Genomic DNA, 25,492 nt, shown 5'->3' on the forward strand with positions numbered 1-25,492 from the left:
GTTTGTTACTAGTGTGTAATTCTTATAGGAACTATTCTTATCCTTTGATCACATATATTGGAAAATGGCATTTAGCACATGGGAATAGTTTTATCTCTTTACTTTTCTTTTTGATTTTAATTCCTTTCTCTTGTCTTACTGTTATTTCTAGGTTAGAAGTAGAATTTAAGTACTCATGGCATCACATCAAATAATAGTAAGGAGTGTAGGCACCTTACCTGTAATAAATTTATGAGTTTATATAATATGTTTTGTATGATTTCACATGTATAATTGATATCATTTTACTTGCCTTCTAAGTGGAAGGGAGTGAGTTTGGAATGCAATTTAAAAAGAAAAGAATGCTAAAAATAAAGAACGCTTTTAATAGAAAAAATTAAATATGTAAACTACAAATGAATTTAGATACTAAGGCACTTGGATCTTAATATTGATAATAATTTGTTTATGATTTAGCATAACATTATTTCCTTATTTGTCTATTTTGTGAATTTTTGTTTTTCCCTTACCTAAGGCACAGTAAATTTTGTCCAAGTCCTTCATCTTTATTGTGTATATAACTTTGCTTTTCAGGTGTGTTTGTTTTAAGCGACTGTGGGGGTTTGTTTCTTATCCAATATGTTAACTCTTTCATTTTATTGGATTGGTTTCTAATGCCTTTGGTTTTAAAGTTATGAGAGGTTTATATTTTTCTCCTTTAATTTCTAATATTGTTTTTCTTAATGAAAATTTTAAAATACCTCTTTCTCTTTAAAGACAATACTTTTTCTTTTTCTTCACTTACTTTTGCTTAATCTTTTTTTAAATGTTCTGTTTATTAAAAAAAAAAGCAGAAGAGAAAGAAGAGAGAGAAAATAAAACAACAGAACATCACCTAGCAGATCATAAAGGATTCAAAATTTATAACAATAAATTACGTTTGAGAAAGAATATATAATATCAGAAGAAATTATATTCATGAGTATCCATCTTTTCTTTGCTTCCTTGTAAATTGTTCTTTTGTTCTCTTCTTGCACACATTTTTTTTTACTTTTTTCTTTTTTCCCCCTTTCATCCCTCCCCCGTCTCCCTAAAGTACTAGCAATGTAAGTAAAGCAAGCTAAAGTACAGATATATTTATATAGAGCAAATATGGATATAAACATACACAGATATATACATATACATTCAAACCCACCCACCCACATGCATATATCTGTATGCACACATACATAGAGCAATATGCATACATATCCACATATCCTCAAGACTTAACCATATATAAACATGCATCTAAAACTATTAGTATGGCTGATGTATGATGAAGATTTCTATCCTGATTGAATTTTTAAGTTTGACTTTGTCTAAGTTCAATGATTACTAACCATACTTTTATTTTTCCTAATAAATTCTACTCCTGATGCTTGTAGTATTTGTGTATTTCTCTCTTTCCAATCCCTGCTAACTTTTCTGCTTTAATTCTGTTCCTTAACTTACTATGCTATTTATTACCTAACCTCTCACATGTGGTTCCCTCCCTCCCACTACTCATTTCTCATACCTCCTCTCCCTCCTTATTTCTTTATAGATTTTGGTATACCTTTATGGTTTATATGTGCTTAAATCTTTTTTAAAGTAGTTCCCACAAATTTTCTTCTTCTTACCCTCATTAGCAGTGCATTAGCATCATCCCCCTTGTTACCATTGTAACCTTAGGTTAAGGTTTAACTTAATTCCTTTTTCTTTATTTTTTAAAAAATCTGGTTTTTCAATTCTTTCCCTCTTTTTCCCCTGTCAAGGAAAATTCTCCTTCTTCAGTTTTTGATTTGTTTATTTTTTTCCAATAAGGATTCTTCCCCCCCCCCCCCCCCCCCCCCCGCCACATTCTCTTTATTCTCTTCCTTTTCCTTCCCTTTAAGACCTTGATTCATGGTCCTTTTATTTCTTTATTTTGCTTTCTTTGTAGGCTTAAAGCTTCAAAATTAACTTTTGAGTTCTTTATCTTAACAATTTCTATGTTGTAGCGTTGTGAAAATTGTAAATCTTTTCCCTTTCTTTTTTTCAACTATGCTTGACTTTTAGAAGTATCACTTTCTGCAGGAGTTGGAAGAAATTGAAGTTCTTTATTCATTTCGTGTCCCCTTATGTGTCTGTTTTATTTCTCCCCTCCAAAAAATTGTAAACATTTTCTAATTTTAATTTTGTACATCTCTGATATTATTTAACCCAAAAGTAGTAGGCATTGAATTTAATCATTTGCAATATACTGCAAGGAACCATTTTACGACTCTTTCTGTTGATTACTTGCTGATTGCAAAACATTGAAAAACCTCTTATGTAAAATTTCTCAATTATTCAGTAGGGTTTGGGCTGACTAGTAGTAGGAAAAACTAAGAAAAAAGAATTCTAATTTCCAAAGTATGATAGGCAGATGGATTGACATTAATACTTATTCATCAAAATGTTCACATTTATGTCCTGGAAATTATTTTAACTTTAATTTTCTGTGTATATAAGTTCTAATAACAAGTTGCTTGAGGGCAGGAACTAGTTTGGTTTTCTTTGTAAACTCAGAACCTAATACAACATGATAGTTTATAAATGCAACTGGTTAAATCATTTAAGTATATGTAACAAATTATTAGAATGATTTTATCCTTTAATGTAGTCACTTTGGAAGTTATCCACCCATTATAGAAATTCTGCCCAGCAACTTCTGGAATTATTTGAGCCAGATCATAAGCAAATCAACCCTTCTACTTAACCACATATTTTTCATGAATGAGTGTTTAAAAATAGTATTTTCCAGCTTAAATTTATTTATCTTATACTTCAAATAACTTTTGGTTATTTCAGAATATTAGTCCCAAACTTTATTATGATTGAGGATATTTAAAAGGATCGACTGTGATTTATGGGAAGTCACTTTAACTCTTTGCCATTAGTTCCCTCATCTGTAAATAAAGGAGTTGGAAAATGGTCTCTTCTTTTAGCTTTGATTCAGTGTCTGAAAGGAATTCTAAAAAAGGAAATCTAAAAATGTTTTGAGTAATGGCAGTCACAATTAATCATTGGACTCGTTAAATCATAATTTATCACTTTGTAGTTATCTTTTGTGAGGAAAATAATAGGCAGTTTATTTTTTGTCTAAATGAGAGAAAAAATGGCTTAAAAAGGTAAAATACTGGTTAAATTGGAAAAGTTTTGTAAAATGACTGGGAAAGGCCAAGTTTTTAGCCCCCCAAAAAAGACCCAGAATCTATATTTCACAGAGATTTTTGAGAAGACAACTGTCTATTTATTGGTGGTATGAAGATGGTGATGATGATGAAGATAATTGGCATTTGTGCTTTTGCACAGCATTTTTAATATGCAATCTCGTATGTTGCCATTAATTTGCATGTATTTACCAGTTTGACAAAGACTTCAATTTCATTGTCAGATAAATTTCTAATGGTATTTTCTTTCTTTTGAAGGAACTTTTCTGTTTGCTGACCTTGGGATGCAAAAATGACATCTATCATCAAACTAACTACCCTCTCAGGGGTGCAAGAAGAGTCTGCACTTTGCTATCTACTTCAGGTTGATGAGTTTCGATTTTTATTGGACTGTGGTTGGGATGAACACTTTTCAATGGATATCATAGATTCTCTTAGAAAGTAAGTAAATGCTAGTGTATACTTTAGTACTTTTTTGTTGTTGTTGTTATATGTTAGCACTTTTTTGGTAAAATCCAAAAATATTTAATGTTCTTTCTGATTGTGCTCAGGATAAAAGATAAATTAGATATTTAAAATTTAGCAATTAGAGTGTTAAGTACTTTCATTATCCTACCTTTAGGAGAAACAAATCATAAGAAAGAAGTTCATGTCAGAGATTTAGTGAGAAATCAAAAACTTGAATATTCTAGCATCAAGATACATCCAACATAAGATCCTATGTAGGATTTTGTGGTTCACTTGTGTTTGACTCTGCTACTCCATTTGAGGTTTTCTTGGGAAAGATGCTGGAATGGTTTGTAATTTCTCCAGCAACTACAATATTCTAAAATGAAAACTGATAGTTCAGGATTCTAATCTATCAAAGAAAGACACAATTCTTTTCACTATTTATTAACACAGTAATAAATGGGGGGTTTTTTGTTGGTTTTTTTAAGATGTTTGACAAGTAGAAGTTGGGGAGATAAGGGGAGTCTTTTCTGGTTTGACTAAATCAGTCAAAATAACCCTTCTTCCAAACATCCCTGTTAATTTGAGGTTTACCATAATTGGATTTTATCAATCACCATCCAGAATACTGAATTAAAGTCCATAGCAAAGATATAAGTAGAAATAGCATTATTCCTTGAGTACCTACCAAAGTTCCAACTTGAACACATGAATCTTAAACAGTAATACATAGCTCAATCACAATTAAATTCACTTTCCAGATATCCCCTTTTTTAAATCATTATTTTTGAGCATTGTATTTTAGGTTATGTTTATAGGCATAGGCTATTCCATTACCATTGGTAAAGGAAAATAGGATAGCATTATGGTTGACATCCATGATCCAGTTTTTGCTTTTAATCACAAAATGGGATTTTGGGGATTGCTAATAGTCATTAGAATTGATTGCCTTTTTTTTTTTTTAAGCATTTTCATCTTATTTCTTCTTGGGAATAAAATAATTATCACTCAGATTTTTAAAATGCTTTCCAGTTTATAGAGAGCTTTCTTCACAACAATTCTATAAGATATCTAGAGCAAATGTTATCTTTATTCTACAAGCTAGAAAGCCAAGGCTAAGTGACTTCCCCATTATATTGCTCAGTTAGTAGTGACAAAACTTGGATTTGATCCCAAATTTCCTTACTACAGATTTATTCTTTTCATTACAATATACTACCACTAATAGATGCCAGAAACTAATCATTTTGTACTCTTTTAGACATGTTCACCAGGTAGATGCAGTACTGCTTTCTCATCCTGATCCTCTCCATCTTGGTGCACTCCCATATGCGGTTGGAAAATTGGGTTTGAATTGTGCTATCTATGCAACCATTCCTGTTTATAAAATGGGACAGATGTTCATGTATGATCTTTATCAGGTAAATTTTGTTTTATATTTTCAAATTTTTAGCCGTGACAATTTTTTTTTAAATTAACATTTTATTTCTTTGTGGGTTGTCTTTTAGTCTCGTCACAATACAGAAGACTTCACACTCTTTACATTGGATGATGTGGATGCAGCTTTTGATAAAATACAGCAACTCAAGTTCTCTCAAATTGTGAATTTGAAAGGTAACAACTGTTGGAATTAAGGGGAAAATCCAGTTTTTGCGATAAAACTTTCTCAGTACACTAAAATTTGTTACCTCTGGGAGTTAGAGAAAGTTTCTCCAAACAATAAAATGTCCCAACCTAATGCCAACAAAATGATGATCATGTCAGACCTTATGATGGAGTTTTTTAAAAGTTTGTATTTGATTAATGAAGCCGAATAGTTATAACCTGAGTCTGTTGTGTACTGAACAATGGCATGAGGCATTGGAGGGGATATGGTCTGAGAGGAGATAATAAGGATTTTCAAATCACAATAATTTCTTATTGTCTCTCCAGATTTATCTCTTCCTCACGACAAAGGAAAAGACTAAGCCAAAAAAAAAATCTGATGCTGAGAATGTATTTAACAATGTTTATACAGCAGTATGTCCTGGTAAAACTCTCCCTCTCAGCTGTGAGGGAAAACTTGTATTTTATTTATCTGTCCTCTAGGACCTTGGTTAGTTTTTGCTTAACACAACTTCCTCTTAGTGATCTTTTTTCATTTACATTGCGATTGCCATGGTATAGATACCTTTTGGGTCTTCTTATTTTGCTATATCAGATTGTATAAATCTTTTGAAGTTTCTCTGAAATTTCCATATTCATCCTTTCATAGTGAATTGTGATTTTCTATTCATTTACTGTGGATGGTTTTTTTTGTTTTGTTTTGTTTTGTTTTGTTTTGTTTTGTTTTGTTTTGTTTTAGCCATTCTTCAGTTAATAAGCACTCGATTCTCCCCTCTCCCAATTCTTCATTTCTATAAAGACTCTTACTATAACTTTTAGTATATTTTAAAACTTTGCTTCTGTCTTTGACTTTCTTCAGGTATATGCTCACTAGTAGAATTGTTGATATGGGCATTTAGTTTTTTTTTTTTTTTTTTTTATACTGCAAATTGAAATTCAAGACTGGTGATCCAGAACCCAGAACTTAGTGTTTCTACTAACAATATTAGTGTCTTTTCATCTCATAATCCCCAACATTGATTGTCCTTACTTTTTTTCTCTTTTATTAATTTAGTGAATCAGAGGTAAAATGTCAGAGTTGTTTTGGTCGGTATTTCTCTTATGGCTAGGCTGAAAGAACTTAACTTTGATTTCAACTCAGCCAGAAACTGGATTTAAAGTACATATAATTTGAAGTAGTAAAAAATTGTGTTATTTTTTATGATTTCTGCTATTCCTTTTTTGGTTAAGAATTACTCCTATTACCATAGTTATAAAAGATGTGTATGATCTCATTTAATTTTTTGATGATGACCTTTTATATTCAGTTTGCGTGTATGTTTTGAATGTACAGAATATGATATAAGATATTATTCTAACCCTAATTTCTACTAAACTGCTTTACACTTTTCCCAGCAGTTCATAACAAACAGGTATATATATTATGGAGTTTATCAGACACTGGACTACTTTTCTAAACTGCTTTTGTTTCGTTTAAGTCTGTTTCATTGATCTACTTTTTAAAATAACTATCAAATTGTTTTTATGATTACTGCTTTATAATAGTTTGAAGTCTGGTAATGTTGTACCCTTTCACTCATACTTTTTCTCCTTTTTTTCTTGACAGTCTGGTTCTTTTGTTACTTTAAATGAATTGTGTTATTTTATCTCATTCTAAAAAGTGTTCCCCTCTGTAATTTGGCATAGCTCTAAATCTTCATATTGGTTTAGGTAATAATTGTCTTTTTTTTTTTTTTTTAAATATTCACATTATTTAGCCACAGATCTCACTTTATTTCTTTAGAGAGTATTTTGTAGTTGCACCCAGGTAAGTCTTCTTTATGTCTTGTTAGTTTAACTTCAATATATTTTTCATTTTGTAGTTTTTTTGAGTTGTGTTCCTCATTTTCATTAGTGTTAAAGAAATTCATATTACTTATTTTGAGAGGCATTGTTTCTAGTTTTATCTGTTCCTTCTCTGGTTCACTGCTCCTCCTTTTTTTCCTTTAGAAAATGATTGTGAATTTTTAGCTAGAGAACAGTGCTGGTGTCAGAGAATTCTTTCTGTGATAATCAGAAGAAATTTGGTCCCTTAGGACAGAGGATTGTTGCTAGCGGTCTGTTTTTCATCTGAGGAAAATTTCTCCTTGTTTTGGAGAGTTTCAACCTTAAATAGTCACCATGTGGGGAATTTAGAGAAAGATTGTAATCTGTACTGGCAGACCCCTGAGTCACCTACTCAATAATCCCATATTCCAAATGTGTTGTCAACAAAGTCTGAATGTTATTTTTTTTTTTTTTTCTTTTGATACAGGAAAAGGGCACGGTTTGTCCATCACACCTCTACCAGCTGGTCACATGATAGGAGGAACAATATGGAAAATAGTCAAAGATGGAGAAGAAGAAATCGTTTATGCTGTTGACTTCAACCACAAGAGGGAGATGTATGTATATCAGAACAAGAAATTATAGAAATGCAATTAGATGTGCTTTCTAATTTCATTTTCATGTAGATAGAATTAGTTAAAAGTGCTTATTTAAACTAGACTCAAGTTCTTTTGCCTAAATGTCGAGAATCTTAACTACAGAAGGGCTTTTCTTATATTCAAAATGATTCTTATATTAGTTGATTTTTTTTCTCCCACATTCTTAACTTTCCGAAATAAACATTCGAATTTTTGGTTGGGGGAGAGGCTTTGAAAATTGACATGGCTATTTTCAATGTGTCACATACACTCTATCAGAATTGTCAAATTAAAATAGAAATGGCTACTAAACCATACCTTGGGATCCTTGAGGGCCACATATTGACATAGAAAACAACATTTTACTACTTTCTGGGTTTTATTTATTGTTAAATACTTTCTAATTATATTTTAATATCATTTGGGCTGCACTTTAGGGTTAAGGACTTGTGTTTGATACCTCTATTCCATATAATAAAAGTATGGGATATATGTTGAATTTTTATCAGTGGGTAATTTTTAATGTTTGCTACTTAAGGAGCTTTGTGGTTCCATTTTGTTGTATAAAATGTTATCTTCCATTTTAGCTGTTTTGTAAATCTTGATTTTCAAAATCAGATTTTCTTAAGTATAACACTATATTTATATCATCATTATAAAAGTATTTTAGTTTTAATTTGTTAAAAATTGATATTTTTCTGTGAGCATAAAAGTTGTAACTTTTATATTGGGTTGCATTTTTTTGCATTCAGATCTCATATCTTATATTGAGAATCAAACTTTTATTTACAGTCACTTAAATGGATGTTCTCTGGAAATGTTAAGCAGACCTTCATTGCTTATCACAGATTCCTTTAATGCTACTTATGTGCAGCCCAGAAGAAAACAAAGGGATGAACAGCTACTCAGTATGTATTTTGTTATATTTAAATCAGAAATAGAAGTAAATGTATTATAGAATAACTTTTTGTTAAATACTATTCCATGTAGCTGCCATTTTTCATGGTAACAATTGAATTGACCACCTTAAAGGAAATAATGTGGATTTCGTTTATGTGGGTTCTTCTTTTCTAGTGTTCTGTTATAAATCTTTTAAGCATGATAACAGTTAGCACAATAGTCCATTACAGTTGATGGCTGATTCTACAGTCTTTGGATTATCCTCAAAAAATTTTTCATTTCAGGTTGGCTTTTCACTTATCACCTTGCACATTTCTAACTTTCTTACCAGTTTATTATAATGCTCAGAGAATTTTGACATTTTTCTAAATTATATTTTCTAGGACCATCTGCTAAACACACATACAATCCCTCATATACACATCAGATATATGTTTAAATTCTTTTATTGTACTATAATTTTGTTACATCAGATATTGTTTAAAATGGGCTATCAGATCACACTGCAAGTCTCCTTGGTATATAGATTTTTTTTCTGTTATTTTATTGTATACCATATTTCAAAAACCAGCACATTTTTTTACTGTACTCTAAATTGTTCTTATCTATTAATGCAAACAATTCAGTAATTTACTCATTCCATCTTGGGTTTAAAGAACCAAAGGCCAATATTTCATGATATACTTATCCTAGCCTCAATTTGAAACTCAATTACCATGCCCATGGCCCTCAATTGCATTCAGAAAGAAAATATTTGTTCTAAACTTCCATATTCCATACTGTAAATATGAAGATAAAGATAAAGACAAAATTATGCTTTCTTAATCCTGGATCAAAGTATTATTATAAAAATGTTGTGTTCATATTTTTTTAGCAAATGTCCTGGAAACGCTTCGAGGTGATGGGAATGTGTTAATAGCTGTAGACACAGCAGGCAGAGTTTTGGAACTTGCTCAACTTCTTGATCAGATTTGGAGAACCAAAGATGCAGGACTGGGTGTATACTCATTAGCACTTCTGAATAATGTCAGCTATAATGTAGTGGAGTTTTCTAAATCCCAGGTTTGTTTTATGTGATTATATGTAATATGTAATAAATGACAGTAAAGGTTTGAGATAGCAATTCAAGCTTGTGGAAATCTTTTGTTTTTGTTTTTTAATCAGTTTTGTGGTAGTGTATGTAAAAATGTTCTTGATTCACATATTGGTTTTAACTTAGTTATTTTTGTTTATATTTATTTGTATGTTCACTCAATGAGATTTCCTTATTGTTTGAATGCTAAGAATCGAAGTTATTTTCTTTTGGGAAAAGGATATCACTTATGAAGTGTAGACAACAGGAAGGTATATATCTAGAAGTTATACTTTGCTTTCCTCTGTATATTTCTGGGCGATCTTAAGCAGGATGTAAATTTATACAGTGAGGATTAAAAGAACCAAAAATATCCAAAGGAATTATATGAACGATATGCTATTAAGCATCTGAAAAAGCTGATTACTGCTGTGATAAAGTGTGGTGTAGTTGAAAGAGAAACCTAGGTTCTGGAATTGGTTCTTATGTTTATGATATGACTTTGGCCAACTCAGCTTCTCTGGCCTCAGTTTCCTCATATGTAAGAGGAAGATAGTTGGACTAGACTTCTAAGATACTTTTTCACTATAATTAATTGAATTTGGCTTTAAATTTCTTCATCACAAAGACAAAAAAAAGAGAACATTTATTTTTTCATAGTAAAATATTAAAATTAATGGCAAATTTGTAATGTTTTTACATTGAAGGTATCTTTAGAGATTTTGGAGTAGAATATATATTTTTTAATTGGAAATAGTTTGTGAACACTTAGTTTGTACCAAAAGTAGATGGTATAGTTACTAACAATTTCTGAATGGCTTTACCTTTTCTTTTCCAATTAGGTAGAATGGATGAGTGATAAATTAATGAGATGTTTTGAAGACAAAAGAAATAATCCATTTCAATTTCGCCATCTTTCTTTATGTCATGGTCTTTCTGATCTGGCTCGTGTGCCTAGCCCCAAAGTTGTCCTTGCCAGCCAACCTGATTTGGAATGTGGATTTTCAAGAGATCTCTTTATTCAGTGGTGCCAGGACTCTAAAAATTCAATCATCTTAACTTATAGAACAACACCTGGAACATTAGCACGTTTCCTAATAGATAACCCTTCTGAGAAAATCACAGAAATAGAGGTAAGAGCTGTATCTATAGAATAAGTAAGAGTATAAGTTTTACCTAAAAACTTTTGAAGTATGTCGTATGTATGTATGTATGTATGTATGAACTAATATCCAGGTGTGAAGTGTTAATAGTTCAACTATCTCATTGTGAAATAGGGCTTATAACTCCCACTTCTAAGATAGTCTCATTTTTTGAACATCTTCACACATCCCGAACAATGTTTATATTTATAATACTGACTGGAGGACTTTTAGAATCCAAAGTGCCCTTCAAATCAACACATTAAAGTTATGTATAGTATAGTTTTAATGTTTAGTATATTTTAATTGTATTCCAATTCTTTCATAATTGTTAATGCATTTATGGCATATGGTTACAAACTGCACAAAACTGATGAGTATTCTATAAAATCCAAAATTATATGCAGTGTTTGATACTTCTGAATTCCCTTCCTTCAAAAGGCTGGAAGGAGCGATATTCTTTGGGCCCCTTTTTTTGTGAGTTTTGTTTTACAATGTCACAAGTCATTTTTCAATTTTTTTTCCATTTACATTGTTATAATCTTTATGAATATTGTTTTCCTGTTTCTACTTGATTAGTTTGTTCATGTAAGTCTTCTATATTAATTATGCTTGTTATTTCTTAAAGCATAGTAAGATATTATGTTTATACATCACAGTTTATTTAACTGTTCCCCAATACATACTTATTTTCAGTTCTTTGTTATTACAAAAAGTGCTCAATCCCAGCTCTAGGTTGTTCCCCTGGAGCTATTTGCCATCTATAACATTTTACTTAATATCATCAGTTTCCTAGAAACATGACATTAGGATTTTTGTGTATAGCAACCAGAATATTTCATTAATTAGACTGCTTCATTCCTTGATTTTTATCGGATAAGGGAGTTTAATATATTTACTATTTCATTACAGAGCATTGCTGTGTATGTATGAGAAATTGGATTGAAATAAGTTTCATGTAGCATATTTAGAAACTGCAAAAGGCACCCTTTGAGGTTATGATGAAAATTTGTGAAACTTGTTTACAGTAAAATAAAAAAATTAGGTACTTCTTGCTTAAATAAAATATTTTGAAATTTTAGGGAAAGACAGTAAGGCATAATTTTTAAAATTACTGATACTAGATATTGGGAGTATTGGGGTTTGGGGCCTACTATTAGTTAGCCTTCTGGCCTAATTTATCTAATTTATCTAACTGCTAGTGGGCTTCATGATTTTTATGCCCCTTCTAAATCTCATCTAGGAATATCTGAGAATATTTAAGTACTAAATTATCTGAATTACAAAATTATTTTAAGAAAACACAATTCTTCAGTAATCTGTGAGTGGTCATTAAAAGAAAGCATCAGAAATTTAAAGTGAAACTTTTAAGATTTTAAAAGTTAGATAGCATGATACAATGCTGGATTTAGAATCAGGTACCCATGATTCTAGTGTCCCTTAGAATTCTTCATAGCTGTGTAATTATGGGCAAGTCATTTAACTTCTGGTCTTATTTTGCTTATCTGTATAATAGAGATCATAATACCTACAGTATCTAATATATATGATTGTGAGGATGAAGTGAAGTTCGTCAAGTAATGTACATATATTAAAAGATTAGGTACACATCAGCCTTTATTTTGTTAAACTACAAATGGTTATATTAGCTGTAGAAGAAAATTGATAACCTATGATTTTTATACAGTTTAGTTAGGTTAAAATCTCTTTGGTGCCATGATAATACAGTTTTACTATTAATGTAAACAACACCAGAATCTTCTATGTAATGGGCTATTGAATAATTTTGGAGAAAAAAATTTATTTTAAAGATCATTACTCTTCCACTCTCTTCTCTCTCAAAATTAATAATAATTTTTTGATATTTTCTTCGACCATTTTGTTTTAGTTGAGAAAACGTGTGAAACTTGAAGGAAAGGAACTTGAAGAGTATCTAGAGAAAGAGAAACTGAAGAAGGAAGCTGCAAAAAAGCTAGAACAGTCAAAGGAGTAAGTTACTTAAAAATTTTTAAACTTTTCAATTGTTACTAACATCTTTGATGTATAAATCACCTTCATTTTCAAACATACCAACATTCAGAAAATGATTCCCTTCAATAACATACTCCAAACTTTTTCTGATCATGCACCCCAATATGTGTATATTTATTTTTAAAAAATATTACTACAGTAATAAACATGTATACTATAAACCTCACACAAAAATAGAAATTATAAAAGGATAAAATAAAGATGGAGTACTAGTTGATTCTTCACTTAGTAGGGTATTACTGAAAGTTGAGTTAGTATAAGTGACGTGATCAATCTGTGGTTGGGGGAAAATCAGTTGGTGACTGGGTGAATGATAATTTGGTGAAGAGAGAGATGTGACAGGTAGAACAATTAGCAGACTCATTAGTCTAGGTGGGTTTTGATAGGATCCTGAAATAAGGTAGTGGCTATATAAGTGGAAAGAGGAAAATAGATGTGAGAGATGTTGTTTATGGAAGCAGAAACAACCAAACTCAGTAACTATTGGGATAGGTGGATATTATTATGTTGGCACAGTTATTGTTGTTGTTTGGCCTTCATTCTTGAAATCAACTGTTTTGTCAGGGAGGTGCTTCTGTGTCATGCTAGTGAATTGGATTTGAAGGAGGGAGGGCTGTGCATACTAACCAAACTCACTTTCTCCTCCAGTACCTCTGGGTTCAATGGCTAGGTATAAATCAGGATGACTGGAAACAGCCCTGGATGCCTGAGAAACCTTGGCCTTTTTAAGCTGAAGTCTTTCACTGGTCTCAGTTTGACTCGGGCATTTTCTAACATTGAAGCATCTTTATGTTTCGGGCATAAATCCAACTTTATTATTGCGCATAACTATTTCAATATATAGTAGTATTCATATATTCAATGTTATAGTATTTTTGCCAGGATGATATGTCACTTTTAATACTGGTTCTTAAAAATCTTACTATGGGTCACATTGGACCAAGATCTTACTTCAGAGAAGTACTAAATTAAGGCTTAAATTTTTCTCTTGACTTTGTTATTGGTATCTTAGAAGGAAGATTTATCTTTTATGCAGTTGAAGCTTATACAGTTGAGCCAGCAGTGCTATTTCTATGATTTCATTACCTGATTAATCAATGAATATTCCTTCAATTCTTTAAGCTTTTTGTTTCTTTAAGGAGTTTGTTATATCTGTGGTTCTGCAAGTATTGAATTAACTGTAAATTGACTGCCAGATATTTTATAGGGCACTGACTTCCCTCTTGACTTTTGGTGGTGTTCTGTAGAAAATGCTGTTTATTTTTGTGTTTCTTTTACAACCTACAACTTTGTTGAAACTATTAATTTTCTTGTCCATTTTATCCTATCTATCTATCTGTCTGTCTATGCTGGTTCCTTAGCATTTTAAGAAAACCATCATGTTATAAACAAATAGGGATAATTTTATCTTCTTTTTACCATTCTTAATTTCTTTTATATTATTCTTTTTACCAGCCTTATTACTATTACTAGTATTTTTAGAATAATATCACCTGGGATTGAACCTGTGATATCACTGCTCATTTGTATTATGGGAATCAAACCTATGTAACTCCTAGAAGAGAAAACTCCTTCTATGTTTACAAGTTGGCACCATCTATAATCTTTAGGATTTTGGAGAATGGCCAGGGGCCTTGAGAAGTTAAGTGTTTACGCAGCCAATATGTATAGAGAGTTGGGACCATTTCAAATAACAGAAGGGAAAGAAAAGGTGTCCTTGATTTACTCCAATATTAATTGGGAAAACTCCTAGTTTTGCCCCATTTCATTTATTTCCAACATCTAATTTTATTTTAAGATACTTTTCATTGTATTTTAAAAGATTGCTCTGTATCTGTGTTTTGCAAAGTTTTTAGCATAAATGAGTGTTGCATTTTGTCAAAGGATTTTCCTATATTCTTGGCATGTAGTTTTGGATGTTTTTGTTTTTAATTTGATTAATTAAATTATTTTCTAATGTTGAAGCATCTTTACATTTTGGGTATAAATCCAACTTGATTATTATGAATAACTACTTCAGTATATATGAATGTAGTATTTTTACCAGGATGATATGTCACTTTCAATACTGGTTCTTAAAAATCTTACTGTAGGTCACATTGGACAAAGGTCTTACTTCAAAGAAGTACTAAATTAAGGCTTAAATTTTTTTCTTGACTTTATTGGTATTTAAACTTATACAGTTGAACCAGCAATGGTATTTCTATGATTTCATTACCTGACCACCAAAGCCATGTTGTTATTATATTTTTGACCAAAAAAATTAGAATTTGAAAGCAATTGTATTGTTAAAACCTTATTGTCTATTTTTCAATATCATCTCAGGGCAGACATAGATTCTAGTGATGAGAGTGATGTTGAAGAGGATATTGACCAACCATCAGCACACAAAACCAAGCATGATTTGATGATGAAAGGTGAAGGTAGCCGAAAAGGAAGTTTCTTCAAACAGGCTAAAAAGTCTTATCCTATGTTTCCTGCCCCAGAAGAAAGAATTAAATGGGATGAGTATGGAGAGATAATCAAGTATGTGATTGAAACAAATTTTTCTTTTACTTAGCAATGAAAGTATTAAGTATATTGGACTATAAGTCTGAAAGAATGATCTGAACCTAATGAAGTTTATTTCTTATTTCTGTTTTATATATTAATTTTTGAGATCATAGTCTTTAGATCTAGAAGTCCCCTAAGTTTGATCCTCTGGTACAAATTGAGAGAGCTAAATATAAAAGAAGTTAAATGATCTATCCAGCATTACACAGATTCTAGTTATACCAAGGTGCCTCTGAAATAGAATTTTTGGAAAGAGTTCAGAGAAAATAATTAAAACTCTGAAAATAGAACATATTAAAAATATTTAGAAAATAAATGATAGGTATTGGAGTGTGTTAAGTTGCATATAAAAGATGATGTTCAGTGTCGATAAACACTGAAAATAGGATATGGAAATTATGATCATTATTAGAGGAAGATAAACTTAACTCAGGAAGAACTAACTCCATATAGGGAAGATTGTTAAATGTGAGTTGTGACTGAAGATCATAAATCTGGAATTATGAATGACCTTAGAGATCATCTCATTCATTTCCTTGCCCTGCCCTCTTCTGCACACCCATTTCATAGATGAGTAAAGTAAGGAACAAAAAAGTTAAGTTACTTGCTGAAAAGTACATAGGTAATAAGGACAAAGCCAGGCAAGTGTTGTGAATATGCATTCAGGATTCTCATGCTATGCAGTGCTAATTTTTCTTTCTTAGTATACTTTATATTTAAACTTGATAATTAGTCTTTAAATATAAGATGTTATAAAGGCCTTAAGTTCAAAGACTATCTTTAGGAGGATAAGACCAACACATAGCAGAAAGTGTCTGCTCAGGCCAATCCTCCAATTTTTAGATGAACAAATGGAGATTTCGGAAGGTTAGGTGACTTGCCTATAGTGATAGGTCCATAGTACTAAGTTTGAATAGTAGTTCAGAGAAGGGAGAAATTGAAATGTGTTGGAAGGCCAGATAGAATTTAGATAGCCAAAATGCCTTTTGGATAATGGTGAGAACACCTGGATAAAGTCACAGAAGTGGGGACTACACATTGTATGTAAGAAAATACTAGTCTGACTGGGGATAAGTTTTTGAGGACTAAATGGGATTTGAGTTGAATAGGTTGCACAGTGAAATGGAGATGATTCTAAAACATTTGGAAGGAAGAAACTATAGAACTTTGTGGCAAATTTGATATAGAGGATGAGGGACAGGTGTGTGTCAAGATGATTTTAAAGTTTTTATCCCAAGGGTGCTTCATCTAAGATTGGAATATATGAGAAGAGAAGTGAGAGATCAAGGATGGCAAATGCTTGGGGTCATCAGTAGAGAAGTAGGGAAGGAAGTCAGAAAAAGTAAATAGATTTTTCTAAGGATGTGAGTATTGAGAAAAACTGAGGGAAGGAGCAATATTTTGTGGGGGACATGCTTAATTTTAGGATTAAAAGGACAGGAGAAGGAAAAAGAAGGGTCATGTTATAAGGAGAAGTAAGAAGTACAAAAAACTAGGGGAGTTTCAAAAGGCTTAAGAGATATTATGTAGAGCAGTAGGGAACAAGGCCTGAAAATCCACTGTTTGACAAAATTTAAATCTTGCGTATAACTTGGAGAAGACACTTTAATAAAAGTGAGTTTAAGTAGAGTCAGTGAGGTAGAAAATGTTTTGAAGGTTTAGTAGCAAAATTAAGGAGAGAAGTTAGATGACAGCTAAAAAAAGGGTTTACAGTAAAGGTATAAAACTAAAGATTTTTTAAATGTGTTTTCATTTTGTTTTGTTTTGTGGGAACAGAGCTCCTGGAAAAGGTGAAAAAAAAAATAGTCTTGAACATAGGCAGAAGGGGTTAACTTTAGACAAGAAAAAAAAAAAAATTCCCGACCTGGAAGGAAAAGAGGAGACAAGTATAGAGACAGTAACAGATAACATGAAGGAAGATGAAAATTAGAATCCTCATATCTTCTGGACTCAAGACTTCTCTACAAAGGATCAAATAAAATCATGTGCTCAAAGTTGGGGAGAAGGAAGAGATGATAACCTGGAGGCAAAAAAAAACTTGGCAGGTCTCTAGTCCAACATCTTTACTTTGCAGGATTACCCATGGTCATACTGGTAGTTATTGGCAGAGCTGCAATCCGAATTGAGGTCTCCTAAGTCAATATGTTTTACATAATTTGAGCCTATTTTCTGAATGTAAATCCAGTTCTCTTTCCATACCTTAGTGCTAGATGATCTTGCATTGAAGGCATAGGTGGTCAGACATGGTGATTTTAGATAGGTTTAAGGAAAATATGCATTAGTTTTTCTGAGTTGTCATAAGTATTTTAGAACTCAAAAATGATAATAGTAAAAAAAAGTGCAATTTCTTTTAGTTACATTTTGTATTGTTTTTGAACTACATTCATTAAGATACTTGAACAAATGTTACTATGGTGCCACTAGATAGTAATGGAATATTATCTTGCACATTATTGAACTGTTAATAGTGAGATGTTATTATTTAGACCAGAAGATTTCTTAGTGCCTGAGCTTCAAGCCACTGAAGAAGAAAAAAGCAAATTAGAATCTGGCTTGACAAATGGAGATGAACCTATGGATCAGGATTTATCAGATGTTCCTACCAAGTGCATTTCTGCAACAGAATCAATTGAAATCAAGTAAGTGCCTCAGTTGTGTTTAAGGAAATTGAAGTGGGGGAAATGATGGGAATAAAAGAGAAATCAAGAAAGTTTAAGAAGTCAAGTAGAAAACATACAATAACTTTAAAGAATTGTATTCTGTTATTAACAGTGCATATAACCTAATTTATTTGTCTTGCATTTTCTCCTATTTTCTATCATACAGCAATAGATGCTTTTATTTTTTTATTGGAATGAATGCTTTGTTCTGTTTGTAATTGAAGTTTTTTGAGAAATACCATGAACCTGGCTTAGGTCAAGTAAAAATTAGCTTGAGGAAGATAAGCATTTATAATTCTGTACTTTGTTACAGAGCCAGAGTTACTTACATAGACTATGAAGGACGTTCAGATGGTGATTCCATTAAAAAAATAATTAATCAAATGAAACCACGGCAGTTGATTATCGTCCATGGACCACCAGAGGCCAGTCAAGATCTGGCAGAATGTTGCCGAGCTTTTGGTGGAAAAGATATTAAAGTGTATATGCCAAAGCTACATGAAACAGTAGATGCCACCAGTGAAACTCATATTTATCAGGTAATTATACACTAGAATTTGAGCTATAGAGATGTAATGCTTTTTTGATAGGGAGAAAAGGGACCATTATCTTGATCTGAATTACAGGAGAGTTTGACAATGATCATCTGTTATTGATCCATATTTTAAAAAATTACTGATATCTTGTTTTTGCATCAGTTTTATTTTTTGATATATCCTGCTTTCTCCTCTCCTACCCAAGGATTCATTCTTTAACAAAGAATAAAAAAGGAAATGGAATTGAGATAAGAAGCAGTTCAGAAAAACTAACCAAAGTATATCCTGAGTTTTCCTCATTTCCACATCCTTGGTTCCCTTCAAGCCAGATTTTTTAAAAATTTAAGCCTAAGAATTTTTGTATTTGTATAATTGGCATGTGTGGGGAGGGTTTTTTAGGTGGAGATTTAGGAGCATATTTATAATAATTACATATATCATTATATAACAGCATATTTAAATTTTCTTCTCTTAATTCTCTTCTCTTACCTGTCTACTTTAACAAAATTCTCCAACTTTTTTCTTTCATAATTTAAGGAATATATGCCTATGCAAAATTTTTCCTTCCTCCTGTTCTCTAAATGAAAAGGAAGTGCTAGTGTTTAACACACATTATTTGTCAAAATGAACAAGGATACAAATGGATGTACTGCTTCCTAGGTTCAGAATTTCAAAGAAAACAAAATGTAATGCTTATTTGATCTAACTGCAAGGTTTATTAAATATACAAACCACACATTCCTACAAAAGGATCTAAGAAAATATTCATATCTGTCTGTCTGTCATTTAGTGGGACTCTGTCATTGTCTGATCAAAGAAAGAAAAACAGTACAAGTAACTACTCCTTGAAAGTCATACCTGTCTAGGCAAATAGTCAGACTACTAGCTGATGTGAGATTTTTTATACTGAGTAGACAAAAAGTTTTGTATCCTCCAGTCCAGGAGAAGAAAAGTCTTGCCCCTGACACCAATCATGATTAGCTTAGCTAAACAAAGGGGTTTGCAGACTTTCTTTGGGGTAAGAAGCTGCATTGATGGATATTCATTAATTATTCTACCTTGTTCTAGAAATTCTTTAGGAAATGATCTAATTGTACCAAATCATTGCTGTTATATAATACTAATACTTCATGTGTAGTGAAATCAGTAGGTCTACCTCTTAAAGGTGGCAGTTATCAGTCTACCATAGTAATAGTTACCACTCATATTGCTATTCAGTGAGTTCCTGCATTTAATATTATCATCTTGAGGTCTAGAGGTAGTTATGTATTTCTTTATTAATCAGATTTTCACATAAGTTTTTGATATATTTTTATAAGTATTATGTTTATAAAAATTGAATATTCTACAAAATGTTGTTAGCTTTGCTAATATTAACATGTTCATTTTTTTCCCCCCAACATTCATTTTTTTCAAAATCTTCTGTGTATGATACATAACTTAGGTGAGATTAAAAGATTCACTTGTCAGCTCTCTTCAGTTTTGTAAAGCAAAAGATGCTGAACTAGCTTGGATAGATGGTGTCTTAGACATGCGAGTTTCCAAAGTAGACACAGGTGTTATTTTAGAAGAAGGAGAATTGAAGGATGATGGAGAAGACTCAGAGATGCAAGTGGATGCTCCTTCAGATGCTAGTGTCATAGCACAACAAAAAGCTATGAAGAGTCTCTTTGGAGATGATGACAAAGAAACAGGTGAAGAGAGTGAAATTATTCCCACTTTGGAACCTTTGCCTCCTCATGAGGTAAAAAAAAAAGTTTATGTTGTTTCTCTTCTTAATAAATCTTTCCAGTTCTTTCATAAAGTTATAGCGATGGTTCTACTAATGTTTATGTAATTTTGTTTCAAGTGTATAAACTTGTAAATATGTTGCTTAAGAATGTTCCGGTTAAATTTTTTTGTAAACTGAATCATTTTAAAAATCTTATTATTTTAAATGTTCATTTGAAATTTAAACATCTGATCATTTTAAAATCATTTTTCTTAGACTGAAATTGGACGCATTTGACTTGAAGGCTGCTTTTGTCAGGATTTTTATAGGATAAGAGACCTTTTATATGAACAATATGCTATTATGTAGAGGACCTGTTATTCAGATGAATTAAAAATCCAGGACAATTCTGTCTTTGATTTATGTTTTCTTCCATAGTCTCACAACAGCACAGATAGCAGAGTTCTAAAAAGCCTTTATGTGAACTTATGAAGTTCATTGTATTGAAATTCAGAGAAACTCATCACTCAGTTTAGAAATCAGGTGATGAATGTTTTTGTTGAGGCAACATATAACATTGTTTAGATTTAGAGGGAGAATCTATGCTGATGAAATGGTTGCTTTTGAAGCTAAGTCTTCAATATTTAAAGAAACTCTAGTAAATAAATTTTTGGTAATATGAAATCATCTAATCTTTGTGTTTTAAAATTAGTTTTATGGTACTGGTTTGCTTAGGGTTTGTTTAAAATGGAGACTCCCCAACATATATAAATTAACAGGAAAATTTTTGGTCTTTTGCAAATTTGAATTTTGCATTTGAATTTGCTGATACTTCCTCTGATATATTACCTTTGAATTTTACATTGCCTGAAATGTATTACCAAGAAAGATTAGCACACATTTGTTCCCATTGAGCATAGAGTTGAGAGACCTGGTTCTTATTCTTCCTTTAACACATACTTCATGGGAGTCCATAGATAAATTGTCGATTGACCTTTCTGAACTTTTTCTGTTGTTACCTCAGTTGTAAAACAGGAATAATATCTATAATGTTTACCTTGCAATTTATTTTGGGGATAACATGAGAATGTGTTTAAAATTCTCTGCAAACTTCAAAGCTCGATTAAATGTCAGTTCTTTAATCATTCAACAAAACTTTAAATACCTCCTGTGTCCTAAGTATAGTCTCAGGCATTCAAAGAGTTGAAAAGTTCAGATAGGATATTATCTAGGCAGTCTAAAATGAAGAAAGATACAAATATAAAAATAATATGTGATATTATAAGTGCTTTAGATCATTATCCATCAAAAGTCTAAATGGGAAAGTCATTATTGACTAAAATAGGAATTCTTAACTTGAGGTATGTGAACTTTAAAAATGTATTTTGAAAACTATTTCAATAAACATCATTTCCTTGGTAATTGAGTATATTTTATGCATGTAAAAATATTCTGTGAAAAGGGTCCATGCACACACACAAAAAATATTAGGAAGCCCTAGACTTGCGAAATCAGAGAAAGCTTCCCAGGTGCATGAGTTGGGTATTAAAGAATGAGTTGGCTGTACTCTTCTTATCTTCCACTAACTGCCTTGTAAGTTAGTTGTTCTTGGCAATACTTTGTGAGCATCTGTATGATTTAACCATGGGACATTTTTAGTCCAGTGGTAGCATCATGACTAGATTATCCTATGCACTTCAAGTGTTCTTCCTTTGGAATTAATTGGGAAGAGAAACTGGAAAATCTCTTCCCCCTTTTAATCCTCTTGGGATAATTCCATGCCTTACCCCACCTCCATCCCTCACCTCTCAACAGCAGTCATAGAGGAGTAGCCACAGATTGTATCATCCTGATTCTGATAACCAAGCCATCTATACACTGATCATCAAGGGCACATTCCTTTGAAAATTGCCAGAGTACTATTAGCTTCATAGTGGAGATGGGGGATGAGTTTGGATAAAGGAAGCACTAATATTCTTTGAACCAGTACAAGTGCTGGGAACTTGAGGGGCTTTGAGTTCTTATTCCACCTTTGATACTGATACTCTGATTTATCTTAAAAGTGAATAAAGTTGATAAGCATAATAGAACCTTGGCAGCTGTTTTAGTGATGAAATATAATAAATAAGATTTATTGTAAAGTCATTAAATATGTGAAGTTCTTTGTAATGTAAAAAAAAATGTAAAATTCAGAATAATGGTAGGGGGAAACATGGTTTATTTTCTTGAAATCATCTCTCAAATAGCTTGCGGGATTAATAGAAAATATTTAGAATTGTATATCTGGTATTTTGATTTTGATTTGCTTTTATTCTTCCCTGTTTCATCCTTTTAAGGTTCCTGGACACCAGTCAGTGTTTATGAATGAACCAAGATTGTCTGATTTTAAACAAGTGCTGTTGCGAGAGGGAATCCAGGCTGAGTTTGTAGGAGGTGTACTTGTTTGCAACAATCTAGTAGCTGTCCGTAGAGTGAGTGTTTCTTGAAAATTTTGGAGGGGATAATTGAACAAAGACTTTAGAATCATCTCACACACATACCCATTCTCTCTCGCTCTTTCTCGCTCTCAACATTTTAATTCAGCAAATATTAAATTAATGCTTACTTTGTGTTTGTATGTGTCTTAGATTTCAGAAACATCAGGAAATGTGATATTCAAAAGTAACTTTGATATTAATTGAGTTTTTTTTAATGTTTTATGAAACTAACTCCTTTTTTCCCTTCTTTCTTAGACTGAAACTGGACGCATTGGACTTGAAGGCTGCCTTTGTCAGGATTTTTATAGGATAAGAGACCTTTTATATGAACAATATGCTATTGTGTAGAGGACATGTTATTCAAATGAATCTCTCTTTCCCCTTTCTAAGAAAAAAAAAGGAAGGGCACTTACTTTATTTTGTTGTTTTCCTATGTTGTTCTATAATTTATATAGAAAGAACTAGTCAGGAAGATAACCTTTTAAGCCCAAGAAATTATACTCAAGAAGTGAATAATGAAGACCATTTTGCTTAATAAATCTTGAACATTCCTCCTTTTTGAATTTCAAATTGATAAATACCATAACTGTTACAATAATGGGCCCAGTAATTGACATTATTGGTTTTTTTTTATAGATGAGCCTTATTTTAAGCTGGTATTTTTTTTTATTTTAACAGTAATGCTAGGGAAACAAGGTCTTGGACTCAGAGAGTATAAGTATGTTCATAAAAACCATTTTTTACTGAGTTAGTGCAAAATCAGCTTGGTTTTTATTTAATTTTAATTTTAGGAATGGGAAAAATTGGGAATTTTGAAATTAGGAAAGAACTGCTACTCAAAATGCAAAAGCAATTGTTTTGGTAAAATGGACTTTTGTAAATTGTCTTTAAATAAACAGCAGAAAATATTGTTGTACATACACTAGAACTCTTCCTCTGAACTCATTTTCACGTCATACTTGCTCAATGCCTATGTTTCAAAATGTTAAATTATTTTTATTGATACAAATAACAGTTTTTATCTTTTCCTGTTTCAATGCTTTTTTATTTTTTTTTGTCATTTGAATACAAATAGCTCAAAAGTTATTTGTTGTGTGGTGAAATTCTGATTTTAATATTATATGAATGAGACAACCATTGAACATCATTTTTTTTTTTTTAAACAAAATAATACTATGGTTAAAAAAATATGTTTTTATTTCTTAGGCCTGCATGCTTCTAAAACCCCCTAAACAGCATGTAGATGACATGTGTCAGAATTGAAAATCCTACACAAGAGGCTAAGTAATTTGTCCCTCTCGTGTTTTATAACTTTCTTGTGTTAGCCCCAAGATAGCCAAAAGGAAATGCACTGTACTTAGTTTACATTGAATTATCTCATTTAGGAAAAACTATATAATCCAGTGAGTTTTCCTAGGAAGTGACATAATTGTGACAGATTTTGGCATTTATTTCATAAGTTCAAGACCCAAATCCTATTCCTTACACTTAGCACTTTAGGTTGATAGGTTTCTCTTAAAATAATACTGATCAATTTCTTTTTCAAGTATTTGTAGAGCTACTCTGAAGATTCTTACTGCTAATGTAAAAGTGAGACCATGGTACTTACGAAGCAGACAAATTGTATTACTAGTGTTAATGTGGATAAGCACATAGATGAACACTGTTAGTTCTTTAAACAAAAACCTTTCCTGAGATTTTATTGTATGGAATAATATTGGAATTATTTGTCTGGTTAAGGCAGCTGACAATTTCATCTTCCATTGTAATACTGAAAACTTATTTCTTGCCTAATTTTACTTTTACCTGACAAATTCCCTGAGTACACATTTCATTTAAAATGCTGCTAGAAGCTGGTGTGCAAACAAATATCATTGAAGGATTAGTATTTTTTACCTGTGTTTGGCTGGTAAGGTTAATAAAATTTCTAAAAAGGTTTCATTTGCATTTCCATGGAACTTTATTCTTAGTTATTACCCAAATAAATTGTGGCTGTAAAACATATACACATCTAGACTTGTGTATTTGGTCTAGACTTATATATTTGGTCTAGACCTGTGATTTCATTTGATATATAGATCTCCCTATGTGAAAACTTTCACCACCAAACTGTCTACCACTTGTGGTAGACAACACTGTTGACTAGGACACTTGAGATAACTTGACTGCGGTCACACAGTTAGTATGTATCAGAGGCAGAAATTAAACTCAGATTTTCCTAATTCTATAGTGAACTCTACTCCATTTGGTGTGTTATCTCTAAAATCAAAAATAAAAATAATTTTGAGGTAGCTCACGTTGTATTTAGTAAACTCAGGGGAACTGTCAAAATTATTGTGCTATATACACAATTCCTGTATTGTATTCATTGTACTTTTGGAAGAAGTGGACCAAGACGGTTTTATTTTGTTGGACAGAGGTGGAGATTGTAGTATTTGTTGTAAAGTATTTTCACTTTTATTGAACATATTATAAAGAAAACTTCTGTATAATAAAATTATTTCCATGTCATAGTAGATGGCCTATAATAACCAGCTTTTTTATGAATCCAACTCTTTAGGATTTAGAACTACAAGGATGACTTTAGGGATCATCTAATTCAACTCCCTCATTTTATTTTATTTTTTTTCCTTTTAAATGTATTTCCATATTTGTCATGTTGTACAAGAAAAATCATACCACAAGGGAAAAAACCATGAGAAAGAAAAAGTAAA

At 31.6% G+C, this 25,492-nt stretch overlaps 1 protein-coding gene across 1 annotated transcript in view; it reads left to right on the top strand.

The window, feature by feature from the left end:
* CPSF2 (cleavage and polyadenylation specific factor 2) overlaps positions 1 to 25,292 on the top strand; it is a 28,296-nt gene extending 3,004 nt beyond the window's left edge. Inside the window, exons 2-15 of the mRNA XM_074289641.1 lie at positions 3,456 to 3,638; positions 4,909 to 5,068; positions 5,156 to 5,261; positions 7,546 to 7,675; positions 8,489 to 8,604; positions 9,471 to 9,658; positions 10,511 to 10,801; positions 12,699 to 12,799; positions 15,167 to 15,367; positions 17,881 to 18,033; positions 18,368 to 18,593; positions 20,035 to 20,334; positions 22,638 to 22,772; positions 23,034 to 25,292. Of these exons, the coding sequence (XP_074145742.1) occupies positions 3,490 to 3,638; positions 4,909 to 5,068; positions 5,156 to 5,261; positions 7,546 to 7,675; positions 8,489 to 8,604; positions 9,471 to 9,658; positions 10,511 to 10,801; positions 12,699 to 12,799; positions 15,167 to 15,367; positions 17,881 to 18,033; positions 18,368 to 18,593; positions 20,035 to 20,334; positions 22,638 to 22,772; positions 23,034 to 23,126 (2,349 nt within the window). The 5' untranslated portion in view covers positions 3,456 to 3,489 and the 3' untranslated portion in view covers positions 23,127 to 25,292. The remainder of the gene's footprint in view (positions 1 to 3,455; positions 3,639 to 4,908; positions 5,069 to 5,155; positions 5,262 to 7,545; positions 7,676 to 8,488; positions 8,605 to 9,470; positions 9,659 to 10,510; positions 10,802 to 12,698; positions 12,800 to 15,166; positions 15,368 to 17,880; positions 18,034 to 18,367; positions 18,594 to 20,034; positions 20,335 to 22,637; positions 22,773 to 23,033) is intronic.
* The last annotated feature ends 200 nt before the right edge of the window (positions 25,293 to 25,492 follow it).

Source organism: Sminthopsis crassicaudata, chromosome 2, assembly GCF_048593235.1.
Source record: "Sminthopsis crassicaudata isolate SCR6 chromosome 2, ASM4859323v1, whole genome shotgun sequence".
Taxonomy (NCBI): domain Eukaryota; kingdom Metazoa; phylum Chordata; class Mammalia; order Dasyuromorphia; family Dasyuridae; genus Sminthopsis; species Sminthopsis crassicaudata.